This window comes from Rhinoderma darwinii, chromosome 5 (assembly GCF_050947455.1).
Source record: "Rhinoderma darwinii isolate aRhiDar2 chromosome 5, aRhiDar2.hap1, whole genome shotgun sequence".
In the NCBI taxonomy this organism is placed as follows: domain Eukaryota; kingdom Metazoa; phylum Chordata; class Amphibia; order Anura; family Rhinodermatidae; genus Rhinoderma; species Rhinoderma darwinii.
Window position 1 is genome coordinate 320,700,293 of NC_134691.1, and position 17,571 is coordinate 320,717,863.

Below are 17,571 nucleotides of genomic sequence, written 5' to 3' on the forward strand. Positions count from 1 at the left end.
GTCTCAGATTTACTGCATAGAGGGCCACACAAGGAAACATGAAGGTGGAAACCAAACCAACTTCCCCAACTGTTTTCAGCCAGGCTCAGGGTATGTTCACACGCACTGTTTTCAGACGTAATTTGGGCGTTTTACGCCTCGAATTACGCCTGAAAAAACGGCTCCATTACGTCTACAAACATCTGCCCATTGCTTTCAATGGGTTTTACAGTGTTCTATTCCCACGAGGTGTTATTTTACGTGTCGCTGTCAAAATACAGCGTGTAAAAAGATGCCCGCAAAAAAGAAATGCATGTCACTTCTTGGAATGTTTTTGGAGCCGTTTTTCATTGACTCCATTGAAAACTAGCTCCAATAACGTCCGTAAAATATGCAGCGAAAAACGCGAGTTGCTACAAGAACGTCTGAATATCAGAAGCTGTTTTCGCCTGAAAACAGCTCCGTATTTTCAGACGTATTTTGCTAAGCGTGTCAACATACCCTTAATCTCTTTATTTACTCCAGATTTGGCTACTGCAGCTTTTCAAAAACCCCCAGAAAAAAAACCAGAAAAAAAAAAACATAGGACGAGTTACGAGGCCGATTCCTCCACAGTTGAGATTTTTGGTGCCATATCCTAGTTGCAATAAAAATTGAGTAATATTCAGCTATTTTATTTCCCGCCTAGATTCTATATATTCTGCTGGATATGATGTCTCAGCCCTGGTTCATTGCATTACATTATTTGGCAGCGTATCTCCCAGGCTTTTCGTGAACTTACAGCTTCTGTCTGGAAATATATTTTGGTTGGCGCTTGAAGCCCTCATTTAAATTTGAGATATTACTCAAGTAACATTTACAGGATTTTATTAAAGGAAAGTAAAACCCCATTTAAGAGAAGCTGAGGTTTTGGGAATAAGAGATTGAAAAGCCAAAAACCTAAATTACTCTACACAGAACAGTAGCCATGGCACCTGACCCAGCAACAGGGCAAGCAAAGGGAGATGGTGCCCACCCGTCTTCTATGGAAACTGGTATAAGAAAGTTTCTCCAGTGAGCCTACAATTCTATATTATACATTGGACAAAAAAAAAGTGAACATCATTTTGTTGTGTAAAATGTTATATCTATCATTATATAATATCTTTCAGCTCCATTTTCTGATACACGGCTTCAAATCCCCTGAATAGATCGCGTTAAATTATAATATTCTGGCTGCCTGATGCCACCACTAGAGGGAGCTTACAGCATACAATTATATATTGCATTCAATAATAAAACTGTATGCAGTAATCCACTAGGCTCCCTCTAGTGGTGGATGCAGGTAATCAGAATTTACTCATGTAACTATATTCAGGGGATTTGGAGCTCTGGATTAGAAAAGTGCTCAAATCACTACAAAGCTATATGAAAACAATTTGCACAGAATGTGGGACCTAAAGGGGATAAGGTATAACTTCACTTTAAAGGCGTTATCCCACTACAATGATTTGCGTGTGGGGCCCTAGCAGTGAGACCCCCACCTATCTGACATCTATAGCCTATACTATACATTTTTGCAGAGGCATAATTGTTTTAGGGGTTCAGTTAAGGCTTTGTGAGCAGTTATATGGCCGTGCACGGACTGTTAGGGCATGTTCACACGTGGCTGAATTGCAGTGGAAAGTCCGCAGTGGAATTCTCCAGCGGCTGTTTTTTACATTTGTATCTATACATTTTTAGGCAAGTTAGTTCAGACATTGCGGAAAACTCAGCTGCGGACTATAGGCTGTGGTGCGTAATTTTCCCCACGCAGCATGCACTGTCTGTTGCGGAGAAGCTGAATTTCATCGCGGATTTCAGCCTTTGCAATGCAAAAACTGAAATCTGTGGCAAGTCCTCTGTGATATCTGCAACGTCTGAATTACCTGTCAAATATGCAAATACTGGTCCAGATTCATTGCGCAATTGCCCCAAATCTGCACCAACATTTGCAGCGGAAAACCTCCGCCACGTGTGAACGTGCCCTAACATGGGTCTGAAGAAATGCTCGCCATTGCTCAAGATGTGAAGATCCTTCTCTTTTCTCTAGATGTGCACCCGGCGGACATACCAGCAACGGATATATTTGTATTGAAGATTAAAGAATTGAGATCCCAGCTTATTTTCATTTCTTTAAAAAAATTTACAGAAAAAACCCCAGAGCTCTGAGTAGTGGGCTTCAATGTAAGAAAAAAAATTATTCACGTGGCTTTAAGGTTCCCGACACGATTTTACTGCCCTTGTGTTCTTCCATCGAGTTAATTAAAACTCCAAAGCAAATGGACCATTAACGTGTATAAATATATATATCTGAAGGGCAATGATCCGCTCTTCAAGGCATTATTGAGAAAAAGCAAGTGCGGCCAAACTTTTACATATACCCATCCCCCAATACATACAATAAGTCATCATCGCTTGTGTTGCCAGGTTTGCCAAAGCGACCGATCAGATTTCCCAGCGGAAGGAATAAAGCGCACAGCCGGTGCAGGGTCAGGACTCCGCACCCTTTGGTCCCTTTTGCTACAGTCCACTCTTTGCCATGAAAACATATTACACAATGGATGACACCTGGAGCAGATAATTCTTAGCAGTCTTATCTTAAAAAATCCCTGGTAATAAAATCCCCTCATTGCAGAGAGCGCGGGCTGCATTTAATATACAGATGTTGATGCCATCAGACTAAATTATATTCTGTAATCTTGGAAGTGGTACCCTGCCAAGCCCATGATTAATAGGGTGCTAGTAATGTTAGGGCAAGGATTCCTGCTCTTTGCATCGTGAAATAAAATATGGTGTACTTTGATCTGCTTCTTCTAAATGCATTGCACATATGGAAGGCCAATGGTACTGGTTATTGCGAAATCTTTAATAAAAACTAAAATCAACGTTCCTGCCACATCATAAACGGACAGTTTTACTGCGCGCACAAAAGAATGTTTTACGGAGTGACGATGAACTCGAAAATTCCACGATGACGTCCTCAAGCTGAACACAAGTACAATGTGCATCCTGCTCTCAGTATTCCGCTTCATATGTGGAGACGGCGGCCAGTACAGCGCCAGTGTCAGAGGATGGCGGACTAACACCGCACGCAGCTCTCCTGCCGTTTTATTACATAGATGACGAATTTCTCTACTGCAGTTTTTGGAAAAAGAAGCCAAATCCAAAGAGGGATTTTGGTGTATTGGGCATTGAACTATCAGAATCCTGTATCTTGGATCCAAGTTTTCCAGATTTTTGGTATTTTCATGAAACTAAAATTTGTAATTCTGCATTACACTGCTATGGAATAACATTACATTCCAGTACTTATTATTTTTTCCAAGGCGTGGTCTGGTTTAGAAAACCCCTTTTCATTCACCCTATTTGAATTCTGAGTCAATAGAGGGGGTCCTTTGTTCAGGTTCAAGAGCATCTCTGGAAGACCCAGCATTACCTGGATAGGTGTAATGCTTAATTTCCCCTGTGGTGGTGCTGCAGGAGAATCAAACACTTACTCCCGGGGTTCCTCCACAGTTTATGGAAAGAAACTATGAGGTCCCATAAATTTCTGCCAGGCTGTTTGTTTTAGGCGCTTGCAGACCAATCTAAAAATGTAGAAGTTTAGATCAGACTTTTCCTTTAAAGCTTCACCTATGGAACAATCCAGTGGAAACCCTTGTAAATAAACCTATACCAGGTATAGCTACAGCTTCTGAGCACATCTACTGCAGGAGTTGCCAAACTTTTTCAGTATGGGATCTACTTATCTGCAGATCCAGGATTATGTAAACTACTAAGGGACCAGGGAGAGGTAAATGTATGGGGTACCTGGTGGCATGTCAAGGAAATGGAAGGCTAGACCAGCACCACTGCCGCAGAACTGGACCGGTGATCACGTACATCCCAAGCCCAAAGTGCAATTCTATAGAAGATTCCAAAACGACTGCACTCCCGTCCCGGATACAATGTGATGAGTCTTTATTGCACTGATATACCTGTATTACAAAGTAACTGTATCGCTACAATAAAGACCAATTGATGGTCATCCCGAGTGCTGCGGTTTGGGAATTTTCGATGGAATTACACCTGGTGGCATAGCACCAAGATTTAATAGTCCCCACTTTAAAGGTCTTCCGGGAGATTACAATCTACTATGACCTACTGGGTTTTGTATCAAAATGGTCTCAGAGAAATAGCGGTTTTGCCATCGTTCTTATGGAAACGTCACTGACAAAAATAAACATGGACTCTTCTTCTGTTTGTATAGGACGCTCAATCTTTCTAGTGGTTAAAATAGCCCCATCCCTTTTTTTCCATAGTTAGTGCTTCACCCGCACTAGCACTGGAGAGGAATCCAAATGAGATCCTGGGACTTTTTTCCACCCTATCCTATTCTGTCAATGTCAGAGAATTAGGAGGATGTGCTGGTCTAGGATTATAGTTACATACCTTTTATCATCCAGACGACACATTTTCTCGGTTCTATCGCTGGGTCCTATGGATTGCTGAGACATAGGGAGGTTTCGTTCCATTGCAACATCTTCCAGATGGGTTTTGGTTGTTGCTATAATGAAGTTTTGTCTCATCTGTAGATTCCTGATAAAAAGCTGCGGATGTGAGCGGTATAAGCCGATGCCCCCGCTCCCCACCCACCCACCCACACAACTATCTGTATACACGTGCAACTACAAAGCCGTGTGTGATACAGAGCGGAGGAGGGAGGCCACGGTGACCCCTGCAGCCTTGTAATTATCTAGTAACGCAGCCGTACATTATTAAAATTTATTCTGAAAACTCCTGTACATTTCTCTCAATACACATGGATTTCGACATGTAAGTAATCGCACAAACCAATTTGTTAAAGCAGTTGGTGACAATACAAAACTGGAGCACACTGTCCGCATCTTACATAAGAGTACAAAAATCACTTTACCAAGGTCTTAAAATCCCCCTAATAATATAAAAATAAATTAACTTTAATTTGTATTTTTTTTCATTTGCCGATTAGAAATATTACAAATCAAAATATTATTGTTTCTATATGAATTTGTCTTTTCTTAACCATACAAAACAGATTCACAAAAAAAACTAAAAATGAAAAAAACCTTATGTACAGAATGAGGTAAGGGCTGAGCGGTAACCTGCGAGACGTCACTGAGGAAACGCGTGGTCGCGGTCAGACGCACAGTGGCGGTCAGATTGCAGTGGAGTCTATTTCCCTATTACCATTAATAATGCAAACAGTTAACTACAGATCAGTAGTCCTCCTCCCGCCCGCCTGGTCACTATAGCTCTGCATACGATGATATGGAGCCGGGCCGCAGGGTTTCAATGACATTAACCATTGGGGAGCAACTCAAAAACCAAAGTCACATTCCTGGATATATTTACCCATTGTACTCACAGGACGGCAGATGGATCAGTAAAGTGGACCAGTCATTGAGGTTTTCTGTAGATTAAACTTACATTGTTTTTCAATTCCTCAACATTTCCAAAACCTCTGCTTTTGTCAGTGAATGTAAGCATTCTAGGTTTACAACCAGAGGATGAATCCCTGTCCGAACAGTAATGAGCTGTATGAACAGCAAATTCTCAGGACATGATTTTGGCCCGTGAATGTTTCTATTCAATGACGAAAGCAGAGGTCTTTAATTTTGGAATTCTGTTCTCCTGACCAGTCCTAAAGAAGTTGTACCAGCAGAATAGATTATTATTGCATTACTGGTGAGGGTCCTACTGATCGGTCCAGATACCTCTGTTCCTCCTGAATGCACCCTCCACAGTGAGGGGTTTGAATGGAGCTGTGGTCAAGCAAGTGGCCAACACACCATTCAATGTCTATGGGATTGACCGAAACAGCCCAGTGCAATACTCGGCTGTTTCCGTCATTCCCATAGACTTTGAGTGGAGCTGCAGGGACTACTCTGCAGTCGAGCAATGAAGACAAACAGGGGGGTTGAGATCCCCATTCTCGTGATTGATTAGGGTCCCAGCGATTGGACAATCATCACCTATCCTGTGGATAGATAATAGTCAAGTCTGAGAATACCCCTTTAAACCCCTCTATAACATCTAGATCATATGGAAAGGGGTTGTCATTATAAGACAATTCTTGTCCATATGATATAGATGTTATCCCTGCCTGGGGGGACCCCCCCCCCCCCACTATGAGTCAGAACAGAGAGTATTTGGTCTGTTCTGGCGGGCTTGAGCCCTCTATATATTACAGATGAATGGCCCCCCATGTAATACCATATTTCCCCAGCAGTGGCCGCTACAGGGGAAATACCTGTCTGGCCACGCCCCAACATAATAACCCGGTTCTAAACTGAGAGGTGTTGTGTCTGATGAGACAACCCCCATGAATATGAAAAGTAGGAAAGTAACCAGACTCAGAGAAGAAGGAAAACCATCTCTGGGAATGTTTCCCTTCTTAGATGATCTTCGTTTCGATCCCATTTTTGGTATTTAAGGACGGACGGGCCAAACAGAATTCCTGATGTGAACATAGAACGCTGCATTACACCAAGAATAGGAATTACATAAAACTGGAGAGCCCCTTTAATGAATGATCAGGTCACTCCGCACCACGGTGGTTCCTCGTGTCTGGGACATACGGAGCAGTTACAGAGCTTTTCCTCATCAGTTGCTTCCTAATGTCAGAGGGTTTTTATAAAGGGGCAGATTCAGAAAGTATTCCAGTAGCGGAGAAGCCGCTAATCCTTCGGGAATAGAACATGATTATTACACTTTTTTTTGTCTCAGCTTAATTTTTTTTTTTTCGAAACATACAGGGGAAAGGAAAAAATACATTTTTGTGGGACTAAATAACTTTTAAAGTCAAGTTTTCCAATTTCCAGCTGTATTTTCTTCTGTCTCCGGTAATTTGTGGATCTAGACGCCTTTCATTTGCTTAGGTCAGCAAACTCCCGGTATTGATCATGGCAAGAACATGCACTGTCCAGCCTTAAAGGGGTTGTCTCATAACAATATGAGAGTCGCTGTGGCCCCAAGACCCCCAACAAACAGCTGATTTGGCCAGCTATACATTTCCTCTGCAGCAGCCACTACAGGGGAAATGTAGTATTACACTGTGATCATTGAAATAAACGGCTGCCCATGTAATACATGGAGGTACCGAGTCCACCAAAGAAAGAGGCAATGCTTGTTAGCGGATCTCCGCTCTCACTCATACTGAGAGGGGTCCCAAGAAGCACACCCCCCTCTATAATCTCTTAATAGAGCCATATGGATAGGGGTTGTCATGATACCCTAGCAATAGGAGGAATATAAAACATGGCTGGCGTGGTGCATTAACCAGTACATTGCTGAACTGAGTCAATGGTGGGATTCCCAGCTGGAATAAAACGTCAAATGCGGCTACTCTCAGTGCTGGGAATACCTACCTTACTGGTACATTAACCTTGTAAATTCCAGATATTAATTCTTTCCATCTTGAAACTGGCAGTATTCATTTGCTACAAAAAGATGGGTCCATAGAATTAGTTATCTAACGCAAACGCCAAAGTTTTAGGAATTCTTTCCCCGGTTGCATAATTCATTGTTCAGAAATAAATAAACATGAACCACGGCCAATATTAGTGGCATAGCAGATGGAGCTTCTAGTGCAATGTGAATGATTCCTGGGGTCTTGCCTCACGTCTGCCATGGGAACCTCAGCAACAGGCACTTTCAATGGAATAACATGGCGCCGTCCCCGCGCCAACCCTTCTGTCATTTCTTACTATAGTCTGCAAAACCGATCATCAACTGCTGGAAACACGCCTGGTAACAATCATATTGTTCATGAATACCTTTGAGTGACCAGTAGCAGAATCGCACCAAGGTATCACAGGCGCCCCCTAGCAGTGAAAAGTCACGAGTCATGTCCAGCATTTCACTCATGCGGACACCAGTGTTTTTACCTTTCTCAGACTTGATACAGCTCAGTTTCAGTGCAACAAAGCAACAAGAAAGTTACAACGAATAAATATCTGAAGCCTTGTGAGGCTGCCGTCATTTTCTCTCCCCTCCGAAATAGCGGGCCCATGAACGCTCTGCAATGTATGTGCTGATCCCCGATCTGTCGGAAGGGTGACCGTGAATATAAAGTAAAGTCAATAGGTCTTCGTTTGCATTGTTTCTTTGCTACAAAAAGGAAGACGTTGGTTTTCAGAAAGTGAAGTGCCGGGTGGAAGCATTGAGCTCGGCTCATCTCACGCATCAACTCTTATCTTGCATAACTGGTCCATTCTTCTCTCCGAGTCTCTGAGGAAAAGGAACATATTCAATATATTATAATCAGTACTCTGATGTAGCAGAGTTGCGATTGTCAATGTGGTAGTGCCAAGTTTCTCATTCAGCACAACCAATAATATAACGAAGCCCTTTAATTCACAAATCCAGCACTGCTACCTCAGGTTTCAAACAACATCTCAAAATCTCCTAATCGTTGCTGATCGGTGGGGATTTGACCGTTGGGACCCTAACCGATCATGAGAACGAGGGTCCCCGCTCCATTCACTGTCTATGGGAGGGCTGGAGATAGTAGAGTACAGCGCTCGCATGTCTCCGGCAGTGCTATAGAGAATGAATAGTGCAGCAGGACACATGTACAACCTGCCACTTCATTCATTCTGAGGAAGGGGACCCTCGTTCTCGTGATCGGTGGGGATCCCAGCGTTCGGACCCCCACCGATCAGCATGTTATCACCTATCCTTTGGTTAGGGGATAACATTTTATCTTGGGACAACCCCATTAATAAAAGATCTCACACTCCTGAAGGACTAGAAAACTTCAGAGCTAAACCTAGGAGGACAAACCATTTCCAATACAAGTCCATTAGATCAGAGGTTTTTTAGCAATTAATAATTAGCATATTGGATTGGAAAAGGTTAAGGAACCTATTAATACAGATCTCCAGAGATATGACCAATACTCCGTATACCTGTAAAGCTATGCAATCCAGACAGGGTAGTGTTAAAAGGATTATCACCTACTCACAGCACAAGTGATAAATATTAGACCGCTGGTGTCCCTACGGCTGGGACCCCTATGAATACTAGTACAGTGATTCTGAGACCCCCATTTCTCCTCACCAGCAGGACCGCAGAGTGTATGTATGGAGCAATGGTCGCGCACGCGTGCTGCCGCTCAATACAACTCTATGGGAGTTATGTAAACATCCAAGTGTGAGTATCCGTAACCCCCATAGAGTTGTGTGCAGGCAGCACGAATGCTCGACCGCCGCTCAATCCAATCTTCTCCCTCACGGTCGTGCTAGTGATGAGGAATGGGATCCCCATATTAGTGATAGGTGGGGTGTCCCAGCAATCTAAAATGTATTACCTATTCTGTGGATAATTCACGAAGTACTCATAAGAGCTACATTCACTAAATTAAATATTTAACACCATATTTTACAGATTGATAAGTCCTCATGCACACGAACGTGCTTTTGCGGCCGCAATTCCCCCGAAAATCCACGGGAGAATTGCGGCCCGATTCATTTCTATGGGGCCATGCACACGACCGTAGTTTTTACGGTCCGTGCATGGCCCGGGAGCCTGGACCGCAGAAAGAACGGGCATGTCTTATTACGGCCGTCTTCTGCGGTCCGGGCTCATTGAAAATAATGGCCGCGGCCATGTGCATGGCCCGCGATTTGCGGGCGGCTCGCGGCTGGCAGTCCGCTGCCGGCCGACCCGAAAATCACGGCCCTGCACATGGCTACGGTCGTGTGCATGAGGCCTAAGTGTAGAAGTGCAGAGACAAGTGCTGATACCCATGGTACCTTCATTGCTTCCCAGGAAGACTGCGCCCGCATGGCACAGAAGACACTTACTGCGACTTTGTGAGCCGTGTTGTCGGCGTGCATGGCTAGAAAAGGGTTGGTAGTGGAGTGCAGAGCGGTGGCCTGAGCTCCGGCCAGTAGATTGCCGAGTGGTAAATGAGCTGTGGCCGGGATCTGCAGCTGCTGAAGATCAGGTTGGTGGTGCTGCTGCTGGGAGTGTTGGTGCTGCTGCATTATCTGATATAACAGAGCGTGGTGCTGCTCCTGGGGCGACAAACAACAGTCAAATAAATACACACAGTTGATTCCTTGGACTGTCCGCATCTCTAGAGACAATTGTGTAATCATGGCAGAAACCATACAAATATCGGTTTTAGTTCTGCCGCACCTATATCATTCAATGATGTTCAACAGAAAGATGAACTTTATTTATATTTACAAAACACATCCTAGTGATGGCATAAAAACCACCACTGGGGGGCAGGCTGCTCTACAACGCTTGTTTTACCAGAAGTTAGTTCTTACTCAACTTTAACATGATTATTGGATATTTATGAAAACTGATGCGCAGGTTAAAAAAAAAACTTCTTCCATTAAATGATGGATAGACATTTTTTTTCTGTATTGTTTTATGAGGCAATTATCACATTTTTGGGTGTTATGTCGCTGCAACATCTGGAACGCCCTCCCCACCCTGTGGTTCTACTAGACCAAACGCCGATACCTACAGAACACTACGGTGATCCAAGTTCAATTTAGTAAAACCAGGGGGTCCAGGTGTTGTGGCCATAATAGGGACCCTAAGAAACGGTCCTATAATGAATGTGTAAAGCAGTCTTGGTAACTCTTACCGGTGTCAGCTGCTGGGCGCTCAGGAGTTGCTGGAATTGCTGGTGTTGCTGATGAAAGAACAGCTGTCTTTGCTGGTCCGAGAGGAGACCCAATCCTGAGGCACTGCAACAAGAAACAGCTTTGTATATATACCATTGTGGCGTTAAGTGCAAACCCCACCTAATGTACCGACCACTACGTAGAGGTGGCTTGAGGGACGGCGAAGCGGCACAAACAATTACAAAGCTAAAAAGCCTTTAGCAGCCTCTCCCCACATAGGTAACATTTGTCTGGCCTTACCTGTTTGTTAAAGTAGAAGACATTGGGTGTGTAACATTAGGCAATATTGTCCCATGAGTAAGAGCAGTAGTTTGGGGTAACGTAGCAGGAGTCTGAATCACTCCGTTCAAAGCCCCAACAATGCCATTAATCGCCAGCTGATTTGCTGGAAGAGCTTCAATTATTGCACCCACTCCCGACACGGCAGGAAGAGCGGGCGTGACTGACTGAATGCCACTTGTTAGTGTTCCCATGGTGACACCATTGATTCTCTGAACCCCTTGGACTTGTTGTGCTGGACTCTGACGATCAGGGGGCGGTGTGGAGAGTGAGGAAGAACTGCTGGTGCTTTGCCTGCTTGATGTGAGTTCCTTAGAAGGGTTAAAAAAAAAACAATAATTCAAGGTTACTGATATACGTGCTACAATGTCTACACAAACTCAAAACAAAGACCACCCCCCCCCCCTCCAATCTGACTTTTATTACGTCTGACTGCGATTTGATAAAAGGCAATGATGGGAGAAGCCTTTTAATCACAAGAATTAGACATATCGATTCATTTCAAACCAAAAACATTGGCAGTGGTATTTAGAAGAGGCTTCGTCCATCCCTCCAAACGGCTGCCAGGTCTTCATGAAGAACAGTGACCTTTAAATTGACAGGACTTGCTCAGAATACACAAACATTGGCTTTTCTATGGGTAGTAAATGACACCAGTGAGTCTTGTTCTATCCAGAAATCTCACATACTATTTTCGGTGTCCTTTCCAGCAGATCTTCCTAAACATCAACCTTCAGTTATATTCATTTTGCAGTGTTAAACTCAATTCACATTGCATATGCAGAGTCCACTTGGCGTGCGCTGTACTTGCTTGGCATAAAACCTCCCAGCGCATACATCAAACGTATCAATAGGCCCCCATTCACCTAATGGAGGCCAAAAGAGTTCTTCTGTCGGACAGGTATAATTTTTTTTCCATGTGAATGGAACCGGGCAATCTGCCGCACTATTCCATACAGAGGCATCTAGCATAAAAAACTTTTTCTTACTAACATGGGAGCCTATTGCTGCCGGGTGCCACTGTGTGCCTATGCAGTGGCATCCGTCGGTGGCGTACGTCAGGAGTATCTTCCGCAAAGGCAGTGTGAACAGACCCGATCAATAAGCCGTGGACATACCTGATGTGGGGCTGGATGAGAGCTCTCTGTCTGGAAGTTTCCCAGGTGAGGACTTTTACGGATGCTCAGTGCGTCTGTATTAGATACTACAAACAGAAAAATAATAATTAGTCTTTTGTTGTACAGCAGATTATGATATACAGTCAAATTCAGCATTTTGCCGTGACTAAGCAGCTCCCTGATCATAAGTCTCACTGCTGACCTAGCGTGGACCCTTCATGTGGTTCTTCACTAGGCCGCAGCCGGCACGTAACGGAGCAGCAGAGTCATAAGTTGCTGAAGGAGTCTGCATAAGACTACAGAAACATGACCCAGTTAACGGGAGTATTTGGTATGCGGCTTTCTGGGTGGTTCATGAACATGGTGCTCAGGAGTCGAGCCTGGTCTTCGGCACAGCAGGGTAACGTCATAGTCCAGCTATTTTACCACCCACCTCCTACCAAAAAGCATTAATACCGTTCTAAAACTCTATAAAACAGTGGTCTGCTGATGTGAAACCAAACCGTCTAGCGACCCTGACAGCTGCTGTGAGTTGTAGTTTCGCAACAGCTGGAGTGACACAGGTTGCAGGTCGTGACTATAGAGCAAGTCCTGGCTTTAGTGGGGGTGCGTGCACAGTGAACAGGTTTCATATAGAGTGGTGAATGTGTTTTCTGCACTACACTATCCCGCAAAACAATGGAAACCTTATGTATCCATTATAAGTCACAGGAAAGAAAAAGAAAGATTGTAGCAGATCATAACAGATCCATCAAACAGATCGGAGTGGATCACAACGGATCGGTCATATCTGTGATGGATCAAGTAAGAATGCAAACCATGATGGCAATGTGAACAGAGCCGAACAAATCCATGTAGCAGGTTAGGCAAGACTGTAATCAAGCAGAGAAAACAGGGTTCATAGCCTTCAGGTGCCCTCTATTTCTAGATCGGGACTGGCTAAGGTGTAGAGCTTGATTTGCAAAATAGTAAAAACAACGAATGGAGAAGGAGAAGGAAAAAAATGGTGCCTCCTCGCACACTGATCACTTATTTGTTATTGAAATACAGGCCCAGTAGAGGGACAATGGAAGCCGCAATCTTGAAGTGGCTTAAGTAGACCTCAATCTTTGCCGGATGACGGACACTTGCTGCACTTACAATCTGTACATCGCTCATCAGTGTCCTTACCATTCTGCAATGGGTATGAATGCACCTGAGGAGATACGGTATGGTTGGAAGATATAGATGGGAAGGGAACAGACAGCTGTGCATTCAGAAGCTGCAGCCGTTCCTTTTTGGCAGTGAGGTTCTTGATCTGTTCCTCCAGTCGCCGGTTCTCCACTTGCAGTTGGTGCAGAGACTTTAGCATACCTAAAACTAAGAGCAAAGCAAGACGTCAGCATGCACGAGGATGAGATCATTATACTCTATAACGCAGACAGGAACGAACACAATGCTGCAACGGAGATTAAATCCATCAATGCATCTGCACCATCTTACCTGGGAGCTGAGAAGTATGTATGTGTGTCTGTGTATGTATATATATATAGTTGCCGGGCCATGGTGATTCCTCCCCATTTGTTAAACCACACCCCTTTCCCCAAAAGTTGTGAGGGCAGCGTTATGCCAAAAAGTTTACATTTTCATCACAAAACCTTATGAACCTTTCCGGCGTAGAAAGGTTCAGAAGTTTCCCAACTTATCTCTATGAGATGGTGAATGGCTCCAGCCACCAATCGACTTTCCGTACCGTCTCATGCTACGATTTCAGTTGTCCTTGCTATATTATAAATGCGTTTATTTATGCTCTTACAATACCATTGCATTTAAATTGTCCATTGCCTGTTCAAAGCAAGTTTTGTATGTTTTGCTAGATGCAATACATTCGCGATAAGCTGCCAAGCGAAGGACTGTAGATTTAAAGGGAACGTAGACCATAAAGGCTGGACAGGAAAGAGTTAACGATCGTCATCATCATTAAGAAAAAACAAAAAGTACAAATATATGAAAAACAGGTCAGTAAAATCTAAAAAAAAAAAAAAAAAAAAATCACACACCATACATTAGTGGATAGTTTCCTAGACTAGAAAGCTTTTCTTCCCTGCTATGCCCGGCATGATGTCAAGGCAGGAGAAGGGTCACTCGTAATCAGATTCTGACCACCAAGATTCCTGGACCAGAAATTTCCTGCTCTTTGATGAAATTGAAGGGAGCAGATTTTCCCGGCAGGCCCTCGTGGCGCCACATGAGTGAAATCTGCACTGGCAAACGTCACCTTCACTCCGAGAAACACCGACAAGCAAAACGTAACCCGAGCTTCGGCCATAGGAGAATCAACTGCAAATTTAACCAAACACCATTGTTTTGCCATAATATATGCGCAAATGTTTTCCACCCCTGCAGCCGAACTGCGTTTTATTTTCCTTTTTGCAAATGACAGAGTTTACAGAACGGTATTTGCAGCCGTTGATGTGATACCTTTGGGAGAATTGTATTCTGAAGCTTTCACTCCCGATAGAGGAAACACAATACTGATGGGATTACGGACGGGACCCTGGAAATAGCCGCCTGCTCACTGATTCCTCTGTGTCCTCCCAGGAAGGGACACGGCTTTGGAAGCCCCAGAATTGTATACAAGGATGTCTATGGCTTAAATGGTTCTGCTGCTCCACAGCTTGTCTGTAGAAAATCGGACAGCGCACAATAAAGTTTTCTTTGTTTGCTTGACCTCTATTGCAGAAGATAAATCTGGATCAGGAAAAGTCACATCTGGTCATTTCCCAAGGATTTCACTTGACCCCCCCCCCCTTTAAACCCATACAAAGGGGCTCTTAGTGCGCCCAAATGAGATGCAGGACAACGTGGGTAAACCTGTCCTCTAGCGATCATGTTTAAAGGATTATCCCTGCATGAATTTCCTTGCAATTAGCATTTTCCAGGATACCATTAATATCAGATATAAGAATGAGGACATCCACTTAAGTTTTTAGGGAAACTTTTAACCTCTAGTGCTCCAATTCCACAATATAAAAGAAGAATCAGGATCAGGGGTTTCCTATGGATTTTGTGGATAGATAATGAGGGAAAAAAAACACTAGAATTGCTCCAGACCCAAAATATAGAGGTGTCATGTGCGGTTACTCTTCACCAATCGGGGTTAAAAAAGTGGTCTCAAAGACAAGGCCTGTCCATATACACTATTAGGGAACGTGGACCTCAAAGAGAAAGGACCCTTGCATAGGACCCCAAATCGAAAATGCTCTGGCAGTACCGATGTGTTCAGGCATTATCATGGACCCCCATTCATTTGAATAGCCGTCTTGAAATGCTACAGCTCCCCTGCAGGAGAAATCTTTGTCTAGATGTGGCTTCCCCGGGTGAGAACAGCCGATAGGCTCCCATTTGAAAAATAGTAGTTGTGCCCCCCCCCCTTTCCCATTATCAATATTTATCTCATCTGTCTACCCATCTATTTCATATCTATCTATTTCTTTCTCATATCTATCCATCCGTCTATATATCTAATACAATAATAAGAAAATAGGCAGAACACTAAAAAATAAGTGGAAAAAAAAAAAGTTTGGACTTTTAGCACAAGTGCAATATTTGAGTCCTTGTGTCCAGGACCTTTCTCAATATCTACCTATTTATCTAGCCCATATCTATCCATCTCATATCTATCTTATATCTATCTATCTCATATCTATCTCATATCTATCTCATATCTATCTCATATCTATCTCATATCTATCTCATATCTATCTCATATCTATCTTATATCTATCCATCTATCTATCTCATATCTATCCATCGATTCATCCAGCCACGTATGTATCCATCAATCTGCCTGGAATACTACCAATGCATGAAGATATTCAGGAACTTTAGAAAAACAATTGTAAATTACATCGTAATTAATTTTAAAGGTACATTAATTCCCCTTCATCATCAGCTCACTGAACAGTTGAATAGATCTTCTGCACTGAAACATTTCAGGTGAGCTGCATTTTCCAACCAATGAAATGAAATCATTGATTATTACTGTGCATTGGTCAAATCAAGGTCGACCATAACGACATTTCCGGTCATGTGAGGAAGAAGGAAGTGGCGCCGGTTGAGCAGGACGCTACTTACTGTCACTAGTTGCCCCTTGTTCCTGCAGAAACTGCTGTCCTTCACTCCATTGTCTCTCCAGAAGCTGCTCTATACTGGTAACTGGCAGGAGTGCACTCTCTGGATTGCCAGTAACAGACTGTTCATAGCGGGCCGAGAGACTGTTCAGAGGGGACCTGCCACAAAGAAACTTTTAGGTCAGAAATTCATACAAAAACATCACACAGTGTATGACAATGTGTCACTCCTGAAAAGTTCTTAAAGTTACTAGGGCGGTTATAGAAATTTTACATATTCCAGTCTTAGGCCGGACTATCATAGGGGTCTGTAGATATGCACTGAGGGACATGAGTACAGTCACATGCTTTTCTTAATGTTGTTCCTTGCCTTATTTTCCTGGAGAAATGACGGGGAGACCAGTGTTTGGCTGCAGCAGTCACGCGAACGTACAGCACATCATCTCTACCGTCAGATAAACAAAGACGGGTGAGGACCACCAGAGCATCGACGCTGAAGCAGCAGGGGATTGAAGAGGCTCTGTCACTAGTTTATTAATTCCCTATCTTATAACTAATCTAATAGGCACTGTGATGCTGAGAACTGCAGTGTAATTTGTATTCAAAAACGTTTATTATTTGCAAAGTTATGAGCATTTTTGTAAAAATGCTAATTTGGCTAGACTTGCCAAATGGGAGGTGACTGTTTTCTGTATGACGCTGTCCAATCAGCTTACGGCTTCTCCTCTTCCCTGCCCAGCGACACAGCGTGATCATATAGTATACAGCTTCCATTCCCGACTGGGTTTTCAACTGGTGATATCTCCGGTTGTTTCACAGCTAGCCATATCTATGTGTGGCCAGGATCTCAGTTCTATTTGAAGTCAACCCCCTTCCCTCCAGCCTCAGTCTCTCACAATGTGTGTGAAGCAGCTTCATGCTGATAGGACAGCGTCAGAGGCTATAAGGAAGCTCCACCTCAGGAGCTACCCAATCACTGGGGTTGTCACCCACTTGTCTAGTATAGGCTCATTTGCATATTTAGAAAAAAGCTCAAATCTTTTAAGATAATAAACTTTTTGGGACACAATTTTCACTAGCATTATCAGTGTGACAGCGCCTATTAGATTAGCTAGGAGATCGTGCTTTACTAAACTAGTGACAGATCCTCTTTAACAGGTGAGTATTCCTTGTTTTTTTACTTAACATTCACAGCAGCTACTGTAATTTCTTCAACTCTGGGGCAAACCTTTTATTGTTACAGGTTAACTGGAGTTAAAGAGGTTTATAGTGTACTCTACAACCTTTCTGAACAAATAATTATCCTAATATCATTTTTGTCTTCATTTACAAAAAAAATTAAAAACGCGCCAGAAGAATCCCACAGTAAATGAAAGAAAATACAATATTGTACAA

The 17,571-nt window shown here is 43.3% G+C and overlaps 1 protein-coding gene across 6 annotated transcripts in view; it reads right to left on the minus strand.

Moving 5' to 3' along the window:
- Positions 1 to 4,750: 4,750 nt before the first annotated feature.
- The window catches only part of MLLT10 (MLLT10 histone lysine methyltransferase DOT1L cofactor), a 216,530-nt gene continuing 203,709 nt past the window's right edge, over positions 4,751 to 17,571 (minus strand). For all 6 annotated transcript variants that reach the window (XM_075827571.1, XM_075827575.1, XM_075827572.1 and 3 more), the window contains 7 exons: positions 16,181 to 16,335; positions 13,235 to 13,423; positions 12,065 to 12,150; positions 10,908 to 11,257; positions 10,628 to 10,730; positions 9,828 to 10,040; positions 4,751 to 8,250 (listed from right to left, as the gene is read on the minus strand). In XM_075827571.1, coding sequence (XP_075683686.1) covers positions 8,206 to 8,250; positions 9,828 to 10,040; positions 10,628 to 10,730; positions 10,908 to 11,257; positions 12,065 to 12,150; positions 13,235 to 13,423; positions 16,181 to 16,335 — 1,141 coding nt within the window. In that variant the 3' untranslated portion in view covers positions 4,751 to 8,205. The remainder of the gene's footprint in view (positions 8,251 to 9,827; positions 10,041 to 10,627; positions 10,731 to 10,907; positions 11,258 to 12,064; positions 12,151 to 13,234; positions 13,424 to 16,180; positions 16,336 to 17,571) is intronic.